Source organism: Patiria miniata, unplaced genomic scaffold, assembly GCF_015706575.1.
Source record: "Patiria miniata isolate m_02_andy unplaced genomic scaffold, ASM1570657v1 HiC_scaffold_3, whole genome shotgun sequence".
In the NCBI taxonomy this organism is placed as follows: domain Eukaryota; kingdom Metazoa; phylum Echinodermata; class Asteroidea; order Valvatida; family Asterinidae; genus Patiria; species Patiria miniata.
The window spans coordinates 25,189,152-25,213,388 of record NW_024037069.1 but is presented as its reverse complement, the minus strand read 5'-3'; the positions used below and the strand labels follow the sequence as shown (position 1 = coordinate 25,213,388).

The 24,237-nt window shown below is 39.6% G+C and overlaps 1 protein-coding gene across 1 annotated transcript in view; it reads left to right on the top strand.

Annotated features, from left to right (window-relative positions):
• LOC119737051 (A disintegrin and metalloproteinase with thrombospondin motifs 18-like) overlaps positions 1-24,237 on the top strand; it is an 83,005-nt gene that overhangs the window by 43,508 nt on the left and 15,260 nt on the right. Inside the window, exons 6-16 of the mRNA XM_038211124.1 lie at positions 2,374-2,457; positions 7,261-7,420; positions 8,398-8,503; positions 9,005-9,142; positions 10,174-10,327; positions 12,095-12,403; positions 12,764-12,872; positions 13,589-13,719; positions 14,942-15,065; positions 18,540-18,784; positions 23,579-23,714. Of these exons, the coding sequence (XP_038067052.1) occupies positions 2,374-2,457; positions 7,261-7,420; positions 8,398-8,503; positions 9,005-9,142; positions 10,174-10,327; positions 12,095-12,403; positions 12,764-12,872; positions 13,589-13,719; positions 14,942-15,065; positions 18,540-18,784; positions 23,579-23,714 (1,696 nt within the window). The remainder of the gene's footprint in view (positions 1-2,373; positions 2,458-7,260; positions 7,421-8,397; positions 8,504-9,004; positions 9,143-10,173; positions 10,328-12,094; positions 12,404-12,763; positions 12,873-13,588; positions 13,720-14,941; positions 15,066-18,539; positions 18,785-23,578; positions 23,715-24,237) is intronic.

The window sequence follows — 24,237 nt, the reverse complement described above, 5'->3', positions numbered from 1 at the left end:
CGCATCAAAGCAGGACAATTCATGGCCAACAACGTTTTCTGTCATGTGTCCAAAAAGATAATCAAAAGATAACTTGAGGATCGACTCCGAGATCACTCAGATAGGATACAACTGTTTATTTTCATACACATCAAAAAAAGCATGAAGGGAAAACTGGATGACCTGCTGCCGTTTTAATCAGTAGAAGGACCATGAGATTTAACAGAAACAAGATCTTCCCAGTGTTGTCTTCGATGGTTGCAGCAGTACTGATGCTAGCATTGTGACTTTAGGGTGCAACCCTGCCAAAAAAATCCCATAGGCACTAGTGCTAAATGCGCATACTTCAAAATTCTTTTAAAAATACTCAGAACTCTCACAGGTATTCAAGCTGCACAGAAAAATGATGATCAATGTGTCATCTTTCATTTTCTTTTCATTTTTTGGTGGGTTGACCATTGACTTTTTGAGATATTCTCACCCAAAGAAGACGACCCCTATTTTCCCCAAAGCGGAAAAGTAGCCATCTTGAAAAACGATCCCTCCACAACATGGCAAAATAGCGCCACTTTCGAGCCCAATAGCATCCAAAATGCTCAGAATTGGAAGCCCCAAGTCCGGGCCAGAGGTTCATTACCATATCTCTTCAATTCCCCAATTTTATGACTCTCAAAACTCTCTAATATAGAATATTTTGAGGGTATAACTTTTATTCGTGAGCTCGGCGGAAGGATTTATGGCCTACTTACAGGCGTGCACCCTTTGGGCCTGATCCGTCCCTATTAGGCCTGATCCCTATTAGGCCACATCAAGGCTGGTTCACAGTGAAGTCCATGAAGTCTGTCCCAAAGCGTATGGCTCATCCTAGCAGTGTTTATCGACATGGCAAGAAACAACCGAGAATATTTCTAGTCCCCTGGATGATATGCCAGCCCATTGCCGGTTACTTTACAGTTATTGCTGTACCATGAAGTGAAGTAACTTGCTCAAGGACACAACATATGGCCAGCAGCTGAATTCGAACCCTGGACTACATGTACATGTGTCTCATAATGAGTCACAAACACAAACCACTAGGCCACACTCTGTATAATATAAAGCCACTTGATGCTGGTATGAAAGTGCAAGCGAACACAACGTAATGACAAGCATTTGCAGTTAGAATTTGCAAAAGTTAAACACATTTTGAGTACAGAAGTTTGCCACGAATGTTTATTAATAACGTCAAATTCCTATTGCATTTGTATTTGCAGAAAGCAGAAACTGGACAAAAATATGCTTTACATGTATAATAAAAACAAGATTACCAGGCATTTTCTGGATTTAAGGGCTTACTGGAAGGGCTTACACAAAAGTCTCCTGCAGTCTTTTCCTGCCCATTTTTTTTTGATAGGGTTAAAAAAAAAAAAACTTTTTTAGTTTTTTTGGAAATTGTCCAGACAAGGATTCCTTTAAAAGGATATTGAATGGTCAGCACAGCTGCTCAGCCATTTCAGTCTAAAAGCCACTTGGTGGAATCCTTCCAATTTTTGAGATTTCATGGATTAAGTTTGATATTGTGGCAAGAATTCAATCAGACAGGATTGAAATTCAGAAGATTAGTCTTGTACTCTCATTGTAAGCTCACTGCTGTAAAAACACACTTTAAGAAATGCTTGAAGATGCCAGTTTTTCTGTACTTGATTTGCATGGAATTCCATTTTTAACTTTCAGAAAATGTTGTTAAATACATTGTCATAACGGTTTAAATCTAGAGCGATCATACATCCAGAAAGCATTAGGGTTAGTCTTCTAGTTGATCACACTGAGTTTCCTTGTCATAACTTGTAGATTGTATCTTTCCTAGACAATGGCCGCGGGGGGTCCTTATTCTTTCCAGATTTCACTTTGCTAGCTGCAACAAAATAAAGTCAAAAGACGTCAGAGAGGGCAAAGCCGTGGTAGAAAATAGTCTTCCCGTTGTTCAAAAGTTCAGTCGGTCATTGCATTAACAGGTAACAGAAACACAAGTAAATTTGGAGCAACAAGTAAAACAAACAATAAAGTAACACAAAAATAACATAAATACACCCCCTCCCTCCCTAAAAAAAGAAAGAAAAAGATTTTGGGTTGTCTACCCAGGTAGAGCCTCTTAACCCTGGTCCTGACCAGGCTTGGATTTTACCCGTGTTGAGCGTTGGACCTGCGTAGAAGCCATGTTGGATTCTAGTTGCTAGGGTAAAAGGGGTACCTGAACTCTCCATGTTGGACCTGTGTCCAACACAGAAGTTTTGGATATAATAGTATGAAAGCACCTTTTGTGCCCTTTGAGACATTTGTGGTTTTCTTTGCAAGCAAGATTCAAGTAACAATGACTAAAGTTGAACAAAAACATTGTTTTTGTCTTGATTTCAGGTGACAAGTTTGTACAAGGATGCTACTTTGGGCAACACCATCAACATAGTTCTTGTTAGTTTACTACTGTTACAAGATGACCAAGTAAGTATTTTTTTATTTCAATGAAAGTAAGTTTGTCGTTTAGATAAATTGTTAGATAAGTAGCTTTAAATAAATTATGAAATTTTTATTAAGATATCACCAAAAAGCGTATAAGTAGCAGACATTTTCAAATTAGGAGTGTCCCACCCTTACATGTAATTTGTACTCTCAATTTGTACCTTGTTAATCTATTTATCAGCACAGGTATTACTTGATGAAAACATTATTTAAGTTAAACCTGACTGCCGACATACAAAATGTAGTGAAGAGAATGTTTATTTCATCAAAATAGTGTTTTCTTCCATAGTAGGGAGAAATCCATTTGGCCCTAACCCCAGGTTCTTTTGGCTAGGAACCATATCCTCAATCCTGCAAAAGCCTCCAAATGCCAACGTGTACAATTGTATACAGCCTCAATTTAGGCTCTTAAATCATCCATTATTTCTTGAATTTGTTAAGTGGGGGGGGGGGGGGGGGGGGTGACCACCCCTCAATCCTTCAAAATCCTTCGGCTCCTTTTGACACATGTTGGAGCACTGTGAATGATATCTATTATAATCAAGGCATACTTTATGCATGGCTAAGCATAAAACAACGCAAGGTACAGATTAAGAACTTGACTTAATGCATCGTCCACAATCAGCTGGCACTCAAAATGGCATACAGCCTCGATCCTCCAATTTCCTCCAAAACCGCCTGGTTGATTTTGGAGGATGAGGAGGGTTAGGGCCAGGACCATTGCCAGCTCCAGACATGGGGGGGGGGGGGCACGGCACAGTACAAATTAGGAGGGCACACCACAAGAACAACCACACTTATATATAGATTTTTACGCTTATGGTTTTTGCTGATGGGGGGGGGGGGCAGTTACTCGTCGGGGCCCCCCTCCCCCCCTCCCCTCCTCCCCCAGGCGACGACGGGCCTGGTTAGGGTTAATGGAATTTTCAGATGCTAGAGCGCAGACATACTTCAAAAAAATGACCGAAAAAAATTGATTGTGATCTCCAAGGTGGCCTACATTGTGGACAGCAAATTATCCTTGCAATGTCACATAGGCTCTTATGAACCAATCCTAAGGGACAAACCAGCCGATCTTGAAACCTTCTGGATGTCAATGCCTGCCGACCTGGGGGATCTGGTAATTTTGTAAAAACATTGCAATGTTGAAAGAAAGTATTTTGGTAGCATTGAATGACATCCACTTGCTGCAACTCTTTCTCTTTTTTTGTCTGGCCGATAAATTTGAAGAATGAGTACCACAAACAACAGGCTCATGCAAAAAGGAACATGAACATGTTTTCAATCTCTACATGAATGTGGGGAAATTTTCGTCTGCAGACTTACTAACTTAGGGTACTGGACACCTACCTGTGGAAACAGTAAACAAGAAAATGGTGCAGCTGAACTTCAATAATAGGATGTTCACACCTGTTGCACATAAGAGTTGCATTGAAGTCAACCAAAAGTCAATTTCAAGTTTACTACAAGTGAAGTGATAAATAATTCCCAGGGGGAGGAGGGGGAGGGGGGGGGGGAATGACTAAGAAAGTTATGCCTTTGTTACAGTCTCTTTGAATATCTTGGCAATTGGCTTGATACTGAAATAAACGGGAATGTTCATTATTTTAATCGCTTTTAATTTGAAACCTGATGACGTCATCATGGCATCAGGGTCAATGTTTGTTCCAAGTTTTAAGTTCGTACCATGTAGAAGAAGAGTTACAGAGAATTATCCAGAAATAAAGAGGGAACGTAGACAAAGTTGAACAATTTTGAAATATCACCCAATACCATGAACAACAAAGAGAGAAGAACCAAAACAAACGAAGGAGGATCAGCTCCATTGAACACGGGTAGGCAAGGCATAATTGTTCACACTTTAAAAAAAACAGTTTGCCGATGGATTTGCTGTTGATTTTGGATTTTCCACCTGGGTAGAGCCCCTTAACCCTTGTCCTGACCAGGGTAGGATTTTACCCGGGTACTGCGCCGGACCCGTGTAGAAGTTGTTGGATTCTTGCCAGTGTGAAAGGGGTTCCTGAAATCTCTGTGTTGGACTCGGGTCAAATGCAGAAATTTGGATAGTGTTAAATGCTCTTTAAAGCTATAGTCCATCATTTGCAGCTATCCGAAAAGTAACTGGCGTAATTATTGTTGAAAAAATACTTGGTGGAAAGAAAGTAAGGGGACTAAACTCCCTGTGAAATTATTCTTTCTGGCAAGCTGTCATTTTGAAGAAATCAACGAAAGAAGGCCTTTCCAATGGTGCTTCATAAGACGCACCGTAGGAAATTTAAATTAGTAGTTCATTTTGTTAATCGGCGAAGCACGCGCAAGCATTGGCACGACGCACAGGCACGCCCGGTTGCTATAATTCGTCGGATCAGTGCGCGACATCGCGTAGCTACAATCGGCTCATTGAGAACGTGTCTCGGACGCTGAATTCAGGCCCAATTCAAAACATGATTCAGCAACTTATGATTTGAAATTGAGATCCTACAATGCTGTTTTTCTCGGAATATACAGCTAAAGCTGGGCTAAAACTTCATCAGGTAAGTTGTTCAGTACCCTTCTTTAGATTTTGAGCACTTTTGTTGCTTCAAACGAACAAAATGCACAAATTACAAATGATGGACTATATCTTTAATGCACGTGGCACCAACATGTACAATAGTGCCAACCCATAATGTGCATGGTTTCATTTGCTATGCACTGTCAATTTCCAGGTGTGTTGTTCTGACTGTTCGTGTGTGGATGAATCATATGTCGGTCGTATTATTGCACTGGGTTGTGTAAAATGTGTCAAGTTCCTGCCGTGGGAAATGATGTCATTTTTGTACAGGTTTTGTGCCCTGCATCCAGCATCTTGATATCTTGAGTATATTTCACGGGACTAGTTTGAATATGTGAACAGTTTGGGATTTGGGTCTTCTTGGGACAGAAAATCTACACACATGCATTACTTTAATGAAAAAAAAATGACTCAAAATTATAATTTTTGATAAAATGTGATGCGATCAAGCTAAGTGAGTCAATTGACAGGCCAAAATAGGGCCACTTCATCGCATCACTTCATCACCATCGCTTGGTGTTCCGACTTCCATAATTTTTTAACTAAAGATGGCATCAGCATGCGGTTTTCACAGCAGTAATGCTGAGATTGTACTTTTTTCAAATCTGTAATAAAAAAAAACAGGGTTGACAAACGACTCATGTAGCTTGATCGCATCACATATGATACATGTATTCGCATTGTGAAGAAACTATCAATCAAAAATAGTAGTACTGCAATACTTTGCAATTTACTTGTTTCTGATAAGAACTGCATGTTCAGTGGTTATACGCACAAGTTATTTTTTAAGAAAAGTCGAATTTTTGTATCAATTTCCTGACCATCTTTGGAAACAAAAATGACTTTTTGTCAAATAGTGCCCCCACTTAATAATTATTTACCATATTTAGTTTGTCCACATTTTGTTTGCAATCGGTTACATATCCATGAACGGGTGCAAGCCAGCTAGTCTGGTTCCCTGACCTGACAATTCCCCGACGTCTATAAATTGTTCCGTTTCATCTAAAGTGGGGTCAGGGAATCAGGCTACGAGAACAACATTTTTTCTTGAATTTTTCCAGCATCTATGAACACAATACTTTAAACAGGTCAGTGTAACAAAATTTGCTATAAAATGCTTTCCGCCAAATTCATCCGTTTGTGAGCAAAAGCAAATGATATTATTACCTTTAACTATGGTTGACTATCATTTCTCGACTCACACTAGCCTAGTGGACTGTTTGTGACTATTCCTACTTAAGTCAGTCGCATCGCCGGTTAAGTTAATGCACATTATGGTCAAAAACATCATCACAAAACTTATTGATGCAGGCTCCCTGCTTTGCATTACGATGCCCGTGGCTGTACAGGGTGAGTAAAAAAAAAAAAAAACAATGTCGGGACCATTGTTTTAGTGAAGTTCTGCATGTAGCACTTTCAAAATCTAGGATATGAAAGCCCAATTCATAAGCTTTCTTTTAGTACAAGAATCATTCAAATCACTTATGTACTTTTTAAGTTCATAAAACACAACCACCGTTTTAAAGTTCTGTCCACGGATCACAAAAAAGGTGTGCATTCTTTCAGCAAAACGAAAACAATTCACACACATCCCTATGTGATTTGTTTTCATTTTGCTGAAAAAACACTGAACTTTTTGTGATCCGTGGACAGAACCTTAAAACGGAGGTTGTGTTTAAAACTCTGTATCTTGAAAAGTACGTGAGTGCTTTGACTGATTCTTGTACTAAAAGAATTGGGCTTTCATGTCCTACATTTTGAAAGTGCTCCATGCAGAACTTCACTAAAACAATAGTCCCGATATTTCGGTTTCATTTTTTTTTGACTCGCCCTGTATTGGTAACCAGTGATGGAACAATGCCCCATGGTCCGGTTTCAAGTAGTCGACAAGAGTTATCCAAGCATCCTACATTCGAGTTAAGTTAGTTGAACTATGGTTAACCATTGTCCTCACTCAAACTTGCTACCCATTGCTCCATCTGCAGTTCTGAATGTTAACAAGTTCTGGGAACGTGTAGGTTATTGAAGTTAACTTGTTTTTGAGTAGTAATTGTGCAACATACAATAACTCACATAAGTTACACAAGAAAGTGAAATTCTCAATGGCCTTTGAAAAAGAGCCTTCAAGGCTTGAACCCCTAGACCTGCTGCATAGAATTACATCAATCTAGAATTAAAAATGACATCACTTGTTTGTTTTTATTTTTAAAAAATTTAATTTTTTTTTGCAGCCTGGGTTAAACATCGACCATCACGCCGACCATTCACTGAATAGCTTTTGCCAGTGGCAGTCCACGTTAACCACACCGAACGGCAGCCATCATGACCACGCGATCTTGCTGACCGGAATGGATATATGCTCCTGGAAAAACGAACCCTGCGACACACTAGGTATGTGCTGCCTAATGGAAAAGGCATACAACTTAATTCTCTTTTTTCGCTTATGAGTCACAGCCTGGGAGTGCGTCATTGGAATTTACGAGGGGATTAAATGTAATCGTCGAAGCGAACGAGCTCTGAAGTTGGTGAATGCTCTGACCTACCAGAGAGTGTGTTGCCAGCACATTAGACCAGCGTCCATCTTGAATGATTTATTTCCAAGGATACAAATATCCATCTCAATCCCTTAATGTGAAAGATGCATTAGTTTTGTGAATTTTTAATTTTAACATCCCTGCTGGGCCTGACGAATTCATTAAATTATATTTTGGAGTCCTGAAATGCATTCACAATGCCAAAGAGCAAATGTGTGGTCGTTATCCCCGTCTTGACTTCTATGACTTGTTTTGTTGTGCTGACGAGGTTTCTGCATCCTCTTAATATATCCATTATGCGTTAAATGCATGAAGGAATATCGGTAATTAACCGGGAAACGTACCGACCGATTTAATGAGAAAAACCTTGTTCAAAGTGAAGAAAAGGCTGGTACCAAATACCCCATGAAATTATTTTACGTTGTGTTAGCAACGGAATCGGGTTACCAGACCTCGAAGACTGTGCATAAATTTTCTTCTGTATTCCTCAAAATGTGTAGTAGCCACTGAGCTCAAACTTCCACAGGTTTATTGTTATGCACCCTACAATTTTGCAATTTTGTTGACTTCAACCGAACAAAAATGTAAAAAGAGAAAATTATTCTATGTACTTTTACACTAATGGTACATTGTCTGTGCATTAGAAAGTGTTGGCAAGTTTCACCGTGATTGGTCATTTTTCATCAAAATACTTGAAAGGTGTGATCCTCCAAATGTCACTTTTGAAGCGTCAATGACCATATGCTTCATTGCATATTTTCCTTGGATTGAAAGTTATTGCACCCCTTTTGGTATATCTATTGATCTCTGTTTCTTCTGATTATTATTTTTCAGGATTTGCTCCAATTGGCGGCATGTGTAGTAAATACCGTAGCTGCACCATAAATGAAGACACCGGCTTAGGATTGGCATTTACTGTAGCTCATGAATCAGGTCACAGGTAAGAAAAACAAGTAAAATGAGTAACAGGGGTGTGTTCCATTCGTATGAATAATGCTAACATTTGCCAATATTGGCAGGTTGGTGCAAGAGGGACCAACTGTTTCCCATTAACGTCGACGAACATTAGCAACAAAGACAGACGATCTTCCGGAGTCGCTTGCTATGTTTGTCTAAAATGGCCCACACACACAGTGAACCTATGATCCTGTCTGGGCTGAAGTTGTCAATTTTCTACTGTCCAGTAATATATTACTGGCAACTTTTTCCTTCCAGTCCCAACAATTTTTTTTGTGGATTATAAAAGCTGCTATCCAACAGTTCCATTTGTGGGATTGGCTTTCAGGGCGTCGCCATTTTGTCAATAGTGCTCTTTGTTGTCATGCGTGTATACATTTCAGAATCACACTGACAATGTTTTATCTCTATCTTTTGTTCTCATTTTATTTTTTCTCATTTTTTACATCATTTGTAAACATAAATGTGCCATATGTGTTTTTAGTTTTGGAATGGTCCATGATGGAGACGGGAACGAATGCAAGAAGTCCAGTGGTTACATCATGTCGCCCACGTTGTCAGGCAACAACGGTCGCTTTCACTGGTCCCCATGCAGTCAAGAATACATCACCACCTTCCTTGAGTGAGTGAATATAGGCCAGCATCCAATATGGCTGTTTTGCAAGCTCTGCCACTAAAATAAATCAACTAAAAAACCACCATACCTAAAGATTTTGTATGAGTCATTCTTAAAATTGGGTTCACTTTTTCCTCTCCCTGTTACAACTGACACTGATTTTGTAAATTCTGATGCACTCCTGTAAATGCCTTTTCCCATAAGTGTGATCATGTTAAGCAAACTACCTAACCATCAAATGAAATAGTTTGAACTCCTTTTTATTGATACTTTAGCAGCAAATGAATAAGTTCAGATATGTAACAGGGACAGACAAAATGTCACACTTTGGACCCTTAGGCGGCGTTTGAGCGAGTCATTCGTTAACACCAGTATACTCCTGAGAACACGAGCGGCAAGAGTATGACCCGCTCAGTCAGAGTATACTATTGCTCACAGCGAAATCACGTGATTTCAAGATCTCGAAAGGGTAAACAGTGCCAAATGTTTCCAAAGCTAAAAGCCTTTTCTTAAATAAGGAAAAATCTGAAACTGTATTTCCACATTAAAACTTTGTTCTTTTACAAGGAATTATCTTCTGCTATTGCAGCAACAGTTATTGTGCATGTTTTTTTTTTAACAGTAATAGCTGTTCAAACGATGTGACCAGACTGCAACTAGACCATTATCATGTTGCAACCATCTTGATTTTTTCCATTCAAATCGACGAAACCAAGGCCAGGCTGGAAGGGGAAAATAGTCTGGTTCCCTTTTTGCACAAACACATTATCATTCAGTACTGTTGTTGGATACAGGGGACATGACTGAAATGGTGGCAGCATGATAAAGGTCTATGCTCGAGCAACATTTCTCTTTAGAGTATCTGGAGTGACCTACGTGACGGCAGTCCTTATTTATAGAATGACCCATTTGATTATTGAAGCGGCTGAATTCATATCCCATCCACACATGTGTTACCGCCAGATGTGTAGTCAAATAATTCGGACATGGTCATATATTCATATCTTGGACACATCTGTGGTTCTTTTTATTTCCAGTTCCAACCGGGCCAGGTGTACAGAGGACGAACCCAAGGCAATCACCAAATATCAGTTCCCCAGGAAGCTCCCGGGAGAACTGTATGACGCTGATAAACAGTGTCAGTGGCAGTTTGGGCCCAGGGCACGTCTCTGTTCATTCAACTTTGGAAAGGTACAAATCCTAACTTTTTTTCCGGGGCCACATGTTGTGCTTGATTCGATTAGAAAATAGCGGTCCGATAAAGAGATAGATTTGCCCTACAGCTAGGTTTTTTCGGAAACTTGAACAGCTCAAGAATTTATACAAACTGGTCAATTTACCTTGCCCCTTTTTAAGTTCGTTTAAAAAAAAAAATAGAACTGACGTCCAAATTGGCATGAAGGTCGTTTCTTGAAATGGTGATACTGTTAAAAACTTTTTTTCAAGGCAATATTTTGATAACAATTTTCAGACTTGTCACAGGTCTTAATAGTATAATGATATCATTATTTTTTGGTGTGGATTTGAAGGCTGATAGTATTAAACCTGACTGGTCAAATTGTGTGGAAGTAATTTGATTGCCATTGATTTGTCAAAGGCTGAAATTTGTCGTGAAGTTGAGGCAATTGTGCCGTTAAGTCCAGGAATGAGGTTACAGTATTAAATTAAGTAAATATAAACCTGTGTGAATGCAGTTATTCACTTGACACATATTTACCTTAAGTGTCAAAAGTGAGTAAGTGTTTTGTTTCGTTTTCTGGTGGTCAGAAAAAGCTACATCTTGTCAACAGTTCTGCCATTTTCTTAATCCTCTTTACAAGTTCTAAATCAAGCAAATGGTTGGCAGTTAGATGGACAGAACCACAAAAGAAAGTTTTTTTCCTGCAGTGTTTAAAGCCTTGTAGGATCATTTGCAAGTACCCAGAAAAACACCTACTGATTGAACGACAGAAATATGCTCAAATTGAAGAAAAGACTGGTATCAAATATCCGCTGAAGTTATTCCGCTTAAAATGGTATTGTTTGGAAAAAACTTGCTTTGAAGATGGTATAAAAATAGGGTGGGTTAGCAACAGAAACTAGTTATGATACCCCCCCCCAAAAAAAAAAAACCCAGTACGCATAGCATTTTTCTCTGTTTTGTCAATATATTATGTTCTTTTCTTTGTTAACTGCCGATGCAATTTTGCCCGGGAAATTTTTTGAAAAGCTCCTTGAGGGTTTGCCAACTTTCAATAGGCATAATCAAGATCCAATGTAAATCGATAGTGGCTGGGCTCTGTGTTCCTTCCTGTGAAATGATTAATGGGGATATGTGAGGGTTAGGGTGAAGAAAAATGTAAACTTTTTCTTCAGCATTACGGTTAGGTCAACACGAGTCATCATGTCCCAAATCAAGCGACAGTTTTTTCCTATAAGTTGTGACAAAGGCACTTTTTTTTTTCAGGGAAAATCCTTATCTTGATGTGTTGCATGTTTAATTAGGTTTCCCATGTATGACATTTTTTTTTCAAACTGTAGATATCTCCAAAAAACAGCCTTTCCATTGATATCCATAGAGAACTAGGCAGACTTCAGACTTGAGATTTTTCAGACATTAAAAAAAATCAGACCTTTTGAATCTGGGAAAATTGGATGACTTTCTATAGATTTTTCAGACATTAAAAAAAATCAGACCTTTTCAATCTGGGAAAATTGGATGACTTTGCATAGAAAGTAACACAAAAGCAATATCTTTTATACCTTTCATCTATTTTGAGACCTTTTTTTTTAAATTGACAATCTCATTCTTGCAAATTTGTTCTGATATAAAGATTGTTCAGCAATGCATTTCAATGTCCCTTCCGGTTCTCCGTGTGAGAATTGGGCAATTCTTGAATTGTTACAATTATAATACCATGCAAAGATAACACATTATAATGTCTTCAACTGTTGGTTTATTTGTATATTATTTCTCAGTCGCTGTGCCAATCAATATGGTGCCATCGGGACGAGAGAAGATGTGAAACCAAGTTCCTACCGGCGGCAGACGGCACGTCGTGCGGTAACGGCCAGTGGTGCATACAGGGAGACTGCGTGAGTCGCAACAAGCATGGGCCGAGGCCCGTCCACGGCAACTGGTCTGATTACGGGGACTACTCCAGCTGTTCGAGATCGTGCGGCGGAGGAGTCCAGCAGAAGGAGAGGCTTTGTAACAATCCTGAGCCGCAGAATGGCGGTAGATACTGCGAGGGTTCCAGTCATATTTACAGAATGTGTAACATACAGGTAGGAGAATAATTCATTTTTGATGAACTTCGGCAAGTGAAAAGGCATTCTAAATCGGGACTACAAAAAGCAAGCTAGGGCTATGCGGAATATTCTGAATATCCGAAAACTCGATCTTCCACTTAATATCCGAACAGTATTTTAGTAAAAATGAATATTTGAAAAATGTGAGCAGCTCAGAAGATGAAAAAGACTTTCTGTGATGTAAATTTTTTTGAATAAGTTGAGTTTTTTTGTGAACAGCCACTTAACATGCATGATTTGAGAGCTTCCATGTTGACTAGAAGCCATGTGAGTATACACAAGGCATAATGTCGTTTATCACAGATGATTACATGTTAATGTCATATTTCGCTGTAGAAATGTGAACCGGACGCTGTAGACTTCCGGGCCAAGCAGTGTGCAACGTTCAACGGCAGGCCCTTCAGAGGATCTTACTATGAATGGCAACCCTATGTGCACACTGACAGTAAGTAGTCAATAGCTTCCTTGGAGTCAACCCAAGTCTTGTATCGATTAGTCAGTCACATTTACAATGGCGCACTACCCTCCCCTTCTCCCTCCCCTGGGAGTGGGGAAAAAAGAGAATAATTTTTGTTGGCAAAATCGTTGTTCCAATCAAAATTGTGTGTCTGCTGGCAAATATACTGCAACGAATAGGGCCGAGTATTTTTGGTTGGTTCCCAAGATTGTCTGTTTTGAACAACATCCCCAAAAGTAAGATTTTGAGGAGGCCACACCTTTTGATTTGAGGAGGCCAGGTTCAAACCCCACTCCAGTCAATTTATTTGTTCAACTTAAAAAAGAAGAAGTATGTTTTGATTCCGTTTAAATTGATGTCATTTTAATGAAATAAATGACTGTAAAATTGAACTACAATACGACTCGTTCAATGACAGCGATCTCTGTAGGAGAACTGCAACTGCGTATTTTAACGCAATCAAGCACGCATTGCGCAATGTTGAAAATGTTCCAAACACGCGCGCTTGTTGCTCGAAATGTGTTCAAAATACGACGCAGCCGATGCGCGTTATGCAAGTTGACGCTCAAAATGTCGATGCACGTGGATGGTCTGTAGGAAATTACGTCATTTGAACGAGACTTATTGGACTATTAGTGAGAATTTGGTTCAGTAAGCCTATAACTAGTTTCCGATTGTCAGATTTTCTACATATTTTTTCATAGGGAAAGAAGCTTGCAAGTTGTATTGCATGGCCGAAGGGTTCGACTTTTATTTCCCGCTGAGCTCCAAGGTGCATGATGGGACACGATGTAGCCACGACAACCTAGATACGTGTGTCAATGGGGTCTGCCAGGTACGTCTAAATAATGTTTTTGTGAAGCTGATTTGATATGAAATTTGTTGGAGTATAAATGTGTTCAACATCTGCACTGAGTATGAACTGGCATTAAACATTATAAAGTTTTCATTGGTTTGATTTGTGTACAGTTCTGTCCAAAAGCTTGCAAGTAAATGAAGTCAAAAATTGAAATCTGAATTATGTTGTTATCTGAGTTATGAAAAGCCCTTGAAGTATTTGTAAGAACTAATGCAATGAAATTCTATAGGTTTTTCTTAAGTTTTTTGCCACGTGTTACAGATATCGTACACGAGCAACTATATGTCAGTAGATGTTTTTCAGAATTCCATAGGAACCTGTAGGAATTGCAAAAAAACCTTAAACAGGGTTTTAAGATTTTTTGGTAAGGGCGTTTTCTTTAAAAGAGGGAAAATGCTTAAACCTGTGTAGCCTCTTCAGATATCAAGGGGTAAATTAAAGCACCAAAACGAGACTGAAAGGTTTGCATCGTAGACATAAACAAAGAAAGGGAGGTTTGCAGTAACAACATATCAACAATATCTCGTTTGAGTTGCGTGGTTCTGAGAAGAACCAGTTGTTTTAACTTGAGTTTCGGACAGTATGCTCATCAGGAGATTACACCCTCCAGCCTGTCCATGACAAAAGGGTACTTATATATGACTTGAAGCTTTGCAAGGCAGATAAGATAAAGTAGAAAGATTGCGGGAACACCAAGTGGAAAGTAATCTCTTCTTGGAAGAAGTGTGGTTCTGAAAAGAACCGGCTGGTTGAGTGTAGAACTTGACGTTTCAGAGAGTGTGCTCTGTCTGTCCTCAAAAGGGTACTGGTGAAAAACAAGGGTCTCCTGATGATGAACAGAGCACACTGTTCGAAACGCGAGTTAAAAATAAACCACACAACTCAAGAGAGATATTTTTCACATGGTGTTACCACAAACCTTCCTTTCTTTAAGCACCAAACAAAATGTGTTAAACTAAAATAGGTTACAAGCTAAAAGGGTGTACAATGTTGGTCTCTTGTGACTGGTTCACATCTGATTTTTGCTAAGCACGAAAAGTTTCAAAGCCTCAAAAATAGTTTAGCACCAACATTTATTGAGCAAGTATTTTCTGCATCTATAGCAGCTTCCTGAAATTGGGACCAGGTCTCGGAGATGATGTATCAAATCTGATTTTGTTTGTAAATTTTTCGTTTTGGTACTACATTGCGTTTGTAGAAAGTTGGCTGCGATCATGTTCTGGGGTCGGATGCACAACCAGATGCTTGCGGTGTCTGCCAGGGAAATAATGCCACGTGCGAGTTTGTGTCCGGAGTGTACTCGGAACAACACACAGAAAACGGTCAGTATGGTTAACAACTTTTCAAATAACTTGATGATAATAATAATAATTTGGTGCTTATATAGCACTTTATACTACCTATGTCTTCACAGTTGTTACCCCTGTTCATCAGGCCTCGAGACCACTTTTTTTGCAGCAGCTCGAGATCAGCGCAATCTGGACTGTACCCTTACAAGTACCCATTTGTGCTCCTGGGCGGAGAGAGGCAATTGTAGTAAAATGTCTTGCCAAAGAACACAAGTTGTCATGTTCCAAGTCCAGGTCTGAACCCTCGTACCATTGTACTTGAGTCTGACCAAGTAACCATTAAACCATGGCACTTTGTGATATACATATTACCATTGTCTTGACATGTTTGTTTAATTAGCAGTCCATAATCTGTGAAATGATCTCTCCATGTGTGTGAACAATTCTTCACGCACTTCAGACCTTGGTCCACCATGTTATTTCGAAAAATGATGTCTTGTGGAGACCTGGGTATAATACGGAACAAAAGTTGATAAAGATCTCCACAAGGCAATTTCAAAATTTGAATAGGTCTCCACAAAGATTTCACAAAATTGATATATGGATTTTACCCAAAAAAATAGGAATTTCCAAGATATACTTATCGTCGCAAATTAAAGTATTTTATGTAAGGGATATTTGGTCGGAATTTCAACCAGGAAAGTAATTCTGGTTGAAATAGGAGCATTTGAAAATAGCTTTCGACCTTTTTACGATTTCGTACACGAGAACAAAGCGATGTCCTACAAGGAGGTGTAGAAATCTGTCCGGTGAAAAAAACAGTCCGATCATGAGACGAAGGATTTTTTAATTACTATACTTAAATCGATTTACACCAAGGTCAATGAACGTCATTTTCCCATGTGCACTTCAATGGAAACAGTTTAATTCCACACTTCTTTTTTTAAAGTTTGACATTTTGCTTTCACTGCAAGTTGCCTCCAAGATCTTTCAGGGCGCATCCTGATTGCTTAAGACTAGGAACACAAATTGGGAAATCCGTTTCTTGAGCTCAAGGCGTTGGAATAAATCCTTGTGTTTTTTTTCAGTTTCACTGTATCCTGTGATCCCCTAATTGGGGTCTGATGCCAACAATCTCACAATGTTGAGGATCTGTGATGGATCAGAACAGAGCCAAAGAGTCCTAAAGGGGAACATGTGCTGTTTCCATTTCGAAAAAATCAGTTATTATCAAGGAAATATCAAGAAATCCCATGGGTAGCATCAGCCTTTGTGTACATTCCCAACGGACCACACAGGGAACCAGACCTTTTTGCATTAGAGGGCAAAGCATCTATAAAGTAGTGCACTATTATGGCATTAACTTTTGCCATTGAAATTAGATACATGTGAGGGACGTTTAACTGAATTCCTGTTCTTAAAGTGACTCTCCACACGTTGAATACAATTTAAGTGGGCTTTACTTTTATATGTTGTCTTTAGACCATGATCTCCGGTTAGGTGTTTTTTTGTTGTCGTTTTTTACACCACATAGGATCATTTGCAGTTACTAGGAAAAGCAGAAAGCACCTACCAATTTAATGACAGAATTCTTGTTCAAACTGAAGATAGGACTGGTATCAAATACCCTGTGAAATGATTCCACCTAAAATTATATTGTATGGAAGAAAACTAATCTTTGAGGTGGTTTCAAAATAGCTTGCCCGCGGGTACGCTGTTTACGTGTGTTGGCAATTAAATCCAGTTAAGACACCCAAAAAAAATTGTGCGTTCTTTGTTTTTTTTAAATGTATATTTATCATTCTTTGCTTACAGCGCTGGCACAGAAATTCAGTGCTAACTGTGTTATAAACACAACACCCTCATGTACAAGACGTACACATGAACATAGGCCAAAATTCTTCACGAAATAAGAAACCATTATGCACAGAATTCTCTCTGAGGACTAGCAAAGATTTTTTCACTCACAAGTAAGCAGAGACCATGAATTTGGGCAGATGTCGGCCAGCCGTGCCTTGACCATAAACCCAACCCAGAAAGCTGGAAGGCCTGTAACTTTAATCCTGCTCACAATCACCGAGTTAAAGGCAGCAGGTTCAAGGCTGGTCGTATCGAACGGCAAAAAATATGGAGTATCTTCCTCCGAGACTTTGGAATGTTGACTAGCGTGCCACATGTAGCTGGCTGGTCCCTGGTGTACTTGGCTTAGAGTGATAAGGCAAAAGTCCCAGGATAAGTTACTTATAAGTTGGAGAAAAAAAAGTTTCTTATCGTCGGATCTGTGTTATTGACCATATCCTCCATCGTTAGAATAATTAACCTGGACATTCTGGATTTCCAAACCGAAGTGAAGATCCCCAGATTTTAAAGAAGAAACTACAGCTGAAATAAAACTACCAACATCGGAACCATGTTGTTGACCATTTCTTCTTATTAAAATGATTAACCACAGCATTTAGGATATTTATTCCTACATGTAAGTCAAGATCTCAACATTTTAAAAATGCAAAGTAGAGCTGAAATAAAACTACAAATGTCAACACCATGTTATTGATCACTTCTTTATCATTTGAATAATTAACTGGGACATTCCGGATGTGAAGATGCCGTCAAGTTTCGTGGAGGTTCAAAAATAAAACGGCTTCATCTCTCGTCCTTGTGGAAACTGCAGATTGACTTTTAATCCCCTCGAAGCTTGTCAAATTAATAGTCTCCTGTTGTAATTCGTTCAGCGAGGAAATGCACATTATGGCACATGTCATAATCAAAGCGTGCCTAAATATAACACCGAGTGGGTCAGTTAAAGGTTGACGCGCCCTTCTGCAATGAGGAATTTGTTTGACACGAGCGGGATAGATTGGATATTATTTTTTTTTCTTTTTGGCTTCCCTGATGGTTATAGCACTTGGTGCGTAGTGACTTCCGAGAGAGCTTGTACCAAGAAGAGACTCTGCGTGGGTGGGGTATAATCTCATAAAGTGTGGGGGTGGGGAGTAGTAGGGCACTCCCAGTTCCCCCCTCCCAAAAAAGTTTCCAACTTTTGCAAGTTAGGTTTTGAAAATAAGGGGCCTTGCAAAAACACATTTTGCCATCCAATCCACAGTATGAATATTTATTCTGAAAATGAAATTTGTATTGCCAGTATTTTTAAGCCATGGATAAAAGTTGGATGTTTCTTCTGACAAATATTTTTAAAATGTGTTATTGTAATTTAGTTATAACTGTAAGGCTTAGTATTAGTCAAAATACTTTGCATCCTGTGTCTAGAAGGTTCTGTGTAAAGTTATAGGTGCAATTTTCAACCTTAACGTGCACAAAAAGCAACATTTATTAATTTTAAAAAGTGTTCTTTTTTGTCTCTTTTCTTTTTTTGTGATTCCTTGTGATTTGGACTCAGACTAAGTGGAGCCATATGTCTCCCATAATTAACATTGTTCACAAACAACCCAGGATGTAGAACGTCACGACCAAAGAGTTCAAGAATTTTTTTTCGATTGAAATTTTTAGACTACTACTTGGTTGTAAAGATACCAGCCGGTGCCAGGCACATCAAAGTCAGTGAGCTGTCGACGTCTACCAGCTACCTGGCCTTACGCAACGAGGGATTCAAGTACTACCTGACGGGAGCCTGGACCGTGGACTGGCCCGGTAACTTTGACATTGCGGGCACCGTGTTTGAGTACCGGAGACCCTACAACATGCCGGAGTACCTGCAAGCGGTGGGACCGACGTCTGAAGATCTTGTGCTTGAGGTAGGCAGTCGAGCCTCACAAGTTGTCACTAACCGATCACAAGTGAAATCACACGTCATTTACATGTTAATCTTGAGTCCTCACAAGTCAATCATACGTCTCCACATGTCGTCACAAGTCAAGCACATGTCCTCACAAGGCAATCACGTGTCTTCACATATCAATCACATGTCAATCACAAATCACGTCAATCATGAGTCATTCACAAGTCCCAAGAAGTCAATCTCAAATCTTAACAAGACAATCACATGTCCTCACAAGTCTGTCACATGTCCTCACAAGTCAAGCACAAGTTATTACAAGTCAAACACAAGTTCTCACATGTCAATCACAAATGAAATCACAAGTCTTTGCTAGTTAATCAGAAGTCTTCACCTGTAAATCACAAGTCCTCACAAGTCAAGCACAAGTCAAGCACAAGTCCTCACAAGTCAATCATAAGTCCCCACAAGTCCAATAATAGGTCATCCAGTCTCAAGTCAAAGTCACAATTAATCAAGTGAATTGGGTCAAGGCCATTCCTTTGTCGGTTATAATTCCTCTTTGTACTAGTGAGCTTGCTTGTGATTGACTTGTGATTTGACTCATGACTCGTTACTCGTGATCTGACATCATAGATTTGTGATTTGACATATGACGGACTTGACTAGAACTTGTTAAAATGTCGTAGAGCAGGATTTGCACGATGCCTTCCGTGACATCGCTGAAATAGATGGTTAGCTAACTTTGATAACCTTTAAGTAGGTTTTCCTGTCATCTGTGTGGCCACGGTGCTGACATTTGGAAATTGTGCAGGTGTGGGTCAAGAAATAGAAACCTGATTGATGATAAATTAAAAAAAATTTAGTCTGTTTTCCTGGAGTTCTTCCGGTTTATTCATCATGTGCAATCTTCCTGTGTGATCTCATTACACCTAAAATTACCCTTGGATTACTTGCCGAATTCTCCACTTTTGAGTTAATTATAGTAATCCCTAGTTCCGTGACACTGTAAATAGATCAATTCAGGGGATGCTCATGCACGAAGTCCAGCTCAGCCACTGTAATTTGGCATACAGATCATTTTTTGCCGTTTGAAAGTACCAGTAGAAAGAATGTGATTGTCCTTTCTGCTCAATGTGTAACGTTATGGATTAAAGGTAGCGTCCATCATTTTGTAATCTGTGCATTATGTTCGTTTGAAGCGATAAAAGTGCTGAAAATCTAAAGAAGGATGTTTAACAACTAACCCGATGAAGTTTTAGCTCTGTGAATGCTGTATATTCTGAGAAATCAATATTCTAGGATCTCGATTTCAAATCAAAAGTTGCTGAGTTATGTTTTGAATTGGGCCTGAATTCAGCATCCGTGACACGTTGTCACTGAGCCGATTGCAGATACGCGATGTCGCGCACTGAACCAGCGCATTATAGCAACCGTGCGCCGGTTCGACGTGTCAATGCTTACGAGCGCTTTGCGGAATTAAAAAAACGAACTACATGTACTAACGGAAATTACCAACAATGCGTCTACGCATCGTTGGAAAGGCCTTCTTTCTTTGATTTCTTCAAAATGACAGCTTGCCAGAAAGAAATCATTTCACAGGGAGTTTATTCCCCTTACTATCTTTAAACCAAATAAGCTTTTCAACAAGAATTACGTCAGTTATTTTCTGGATGGCTGCAAATGATGGACTGTACATGTACCTTTAAGGAGAATTCCTTACCAGAGAGGCACGGTAGGGTTAAGAGTCCTGTTAAATATTTGTGTAATATTTCTTTGTAATAAATATCATCTCAAACTACACATCAACAATATTACGATGATTGAAGATGTATACCATGAATGAGGCAGCAGATGTTGGGCATCTGAAGGGGCATCATTCCTCCCCCCCCCCCCCTTCTTTTTTTGAAACTACTGTTTTTTTTGCTCCTGCATCCAACTTTTGGATTCCCAACTAAACAGGCATTGTGCCTCCTCACCCCCACCCCCACCGTAATGTTCTGTCACCGTTGAATGCATGCCAAGATGGTGACATTTATATGGAAGGCAATATTTTGATCCGCTCCACAACAGCAAACGGGGAGTACGGTGAATCATTGTTCAAACAGGATGGTGTAGCATTCGGAGGCATGCATCGCATGCTCGATCCAATCACTGCAAACTTGTTAACAAGGGGTCAAACAATTTGACTTCGTGCGACAATTGTACAGCTCTGGTTTGCTGTATTGTACCTAGTGTCGTGTTGGGAATTGGGGTTGACATGTTAAGCCTATGGGGATTTCCTGCCATCAGATGGCTACACCCCGTAAGAATTGGTCACCGGTTTTCAACATTGATTCAGCCCCCTGACACTTGTTCTTAATTCTACAGAAATCAAGTTGGAGGACTCTTTATTAGGCCTCAGAATTTACTTCCCCCCCCCCCACCCACCGAATAGACCTTATGCATTAAGGCATCGTCAGAGGGCAGTGGTTTTGTATTTCCAGGAGAGCCAAGAGTAACCTGTTGTGCGTTTATTGCAACAAAATTAAAATATTAAAGAAAATCCTCTGAGAAACCTGCCATTTCAAAAGTCTATGTATTTTCTGCAATTACTGATTTCAGTATTGTAACCATCGATTCTATGCTAAAACTCTTAAATGCTGTAGACATCTTAGCCAATAACAGTCAATGCTATGAGCACGAATGCTTGCGGTGTCTATCGGAACCGGGTACCCGAGTTCTGATGTCAGGAATCGGTTCCAGATTATGGGGTCGGGTACCCGTAACCAACTTAACAAATTAGTCACTTCTTGGACAATGAAAAAATAGGGTTTGAATGCCACTCGTGGGGAATTTTCAAAATGAAAACTGGGCTACTTGGAGAACCCAAACATATTTCACATTTATTGCATTTTCACGCGCGACAGATGACGCTTGCGAAAGTCGCAGTTAACACTGTAAAACTCTAAAGCCCTGCAGACAACTGACAGGATTTGAATTGTGGGGTTGGGTTTCTTTTACAGGTATCCGGGTACCCGCGTTTTACTTCAGTAGGGTATCCGGTTACTGTACTACCCGTAAATGCACACCACTACTAATGCTATGAGGCGTTACACTACAGACACCAAAACTAATACAGAAGTCTGCGGCTGAGTGAAAATCATGTCCCAATTCGGGTGATTCACAATGCAGTGCACTACCAAGAGTTTGCCATGGAGAGTTCATTTTTCCCAGTGCATTGTGGGAGATGGTCGACAAATTCGCAGCGCGGGACATTTGAAATTGTTAGTTTTTCCGGTCAGTAGTTTCGTAAGCGTATGATTCGAGGATCTGTTTGCCCTTTTCTTTTCTTATTATCAATATGGTGTTTTTTGTAAGGCGGCAGAACGCTATGCTCCAATTCATAACATATTAGATCAAGTTGTCTACTGACACTCATTCAAATGAGCCATGTTTTGTCGACCGTAAACTTGAAAAATGGACTCTCCATGGCAAACTCTTGGTGGCGCACTGCATTGTGAATCGCCCGAATTGCGAATTTAGGGATTGTATCACAAGAGGGAACAATTCAAAATATGAAATTTAACTTAATGTGACTGAAAAAGAAATTGTGCATACGTTTTCTCCATTTTCTCAAAATGTATAGTATCCACTGAGATGAAACTTCAACAGGTTAGTTATTACACAGCCTTCTTCAAGTGTTTAGCAATTTTGTTGCATCAAAACAATATAAGCACTATTAAGAAGTGATCGTAAGTGCCTTTTGAAAAAAAGGAAAATAAAAGTTAGTGCTGGGATGTAGGCCAGGCGATGACTTTGGATCCAACTGAGTTTTTTTTTCACAGTTACTATTACTGTATTAAGGGAATAGGCGTACATGCATGGCATTGTTCAGACATCTGTTTGATATCAAATGTTGACTGGTCTTCAGTGAAACATTCTCTTTGGTGAAACTTAGATGAAGGATTGTCCATGGGGAAAGGAAAGTTGGTATTTGTTTTGGGGTCAAAGGAAAACGGATGTCTGGGAAGCGGGACTAAAATGGCTTCAGGGAGCATTTTGTGTTTTTGAGATTCGTTTTCAAATGAAAGTTGGATAGAGAGTTGCCTCTGGACGAAAAGGAAATGGTGGTATTTGTGTAGAAGTCAAAAAGGTCACAGCGAAAAGGTTAAGAGTGTAAGTTCTCAAAGCTGGGGAATAGTTTCTGAGATTATTCAGATGTTTCTATATTCCAGTGTTGCTAGTGTTCACCCTAATAAAACAAAATGATTGTTTGATTTGGGTACGAAGTGTCCAGGCTTTGGTTAAAAGAATAGATGTGGGAGTGAAGAACGGTGTTTCTTGTTAATAATGACTCTACTTCAGATGAAACAGAGCAACTTATAGACACCACGGAATGGTCAGGTCAGGAAACCAGACTAGCTGGTGCACCCTTTCACAGCTGTGTAACCGATTGCCAACAAAATGTGGACTGATTAAATTGATGGAATAAGGGGCAGTATTTGGAAAAAAAGTCAGTTTTTCCCCCCAACGATGGTCGGCCGATCATCATTGGAAAATTGATACAAAATTTCCACTTTTCTTGAAAATGACAGCACACCAAGTGCCACGATTCCACAGGATGCTTGAGACTATTATTCACTGACAGTCAAGCAACGTATTTCATAGTAATTTGGTAGTTTTGTTTTTGATGTTTGCCTATGTATTTTACCTTTAAAGCTGAGCAGATTTTATTTTTTTTAAAAAGAAGAAAAAAGAAAAGAAAAAAACAACATTAAAAAAAACCAATAAATGCATCAATTTTTATGCATTTTGGTTCCATTAAATGCAGATATTACTACAAGGTATAAACCCAGGCATCGACTATCAGTACACTGTGCAGAGGCAGGACACCAAGGCCATCGCTTCAGTACATAACTACACGTGGCAAATAGAAGAGTCTGAATGCTCAGTGTCATGCGCTGGAGGTAAGAATGTCGCCCAGTTTTAAGCACTCCATACTCTATGTTAGGTTTGCCCTTCACCGACGTATAAACACTGTATACTTGGTGTGCTAGAAAAAAAATCACCCACGACCTCCTGCTTTCTAGTGCAGACGTCTTACCACTCGACCAGCGAGCTTGCGGGATCGGATGGCAAATCCTCATATTGATTTACATCACCCTGACGCAAATTCCACACCATACGCATTGCTATCCAAGAGCTTGGGAGAGCAAAATTCACAAGTTTACTCGGGTGGGACTCGAACCCATGACCTCCTACTGTAGTACTAGTGAGGATATCTTAACCACTCAACCACCAAACCTGAATTTGATTGTCACACTTACATGTGCAAACTTATGTATCCCACAGGTCCTCGCCATGTCATAACGCACTTTGCTGACGTGTACTTAATTTAGGATTAAACGGTAACACCTGCTTTCTTTTGATAAGTTCAACATTCCTACAAAAAGTAGCAGCATCCAAATGCATAGTTCGGTGGGTAGGAGA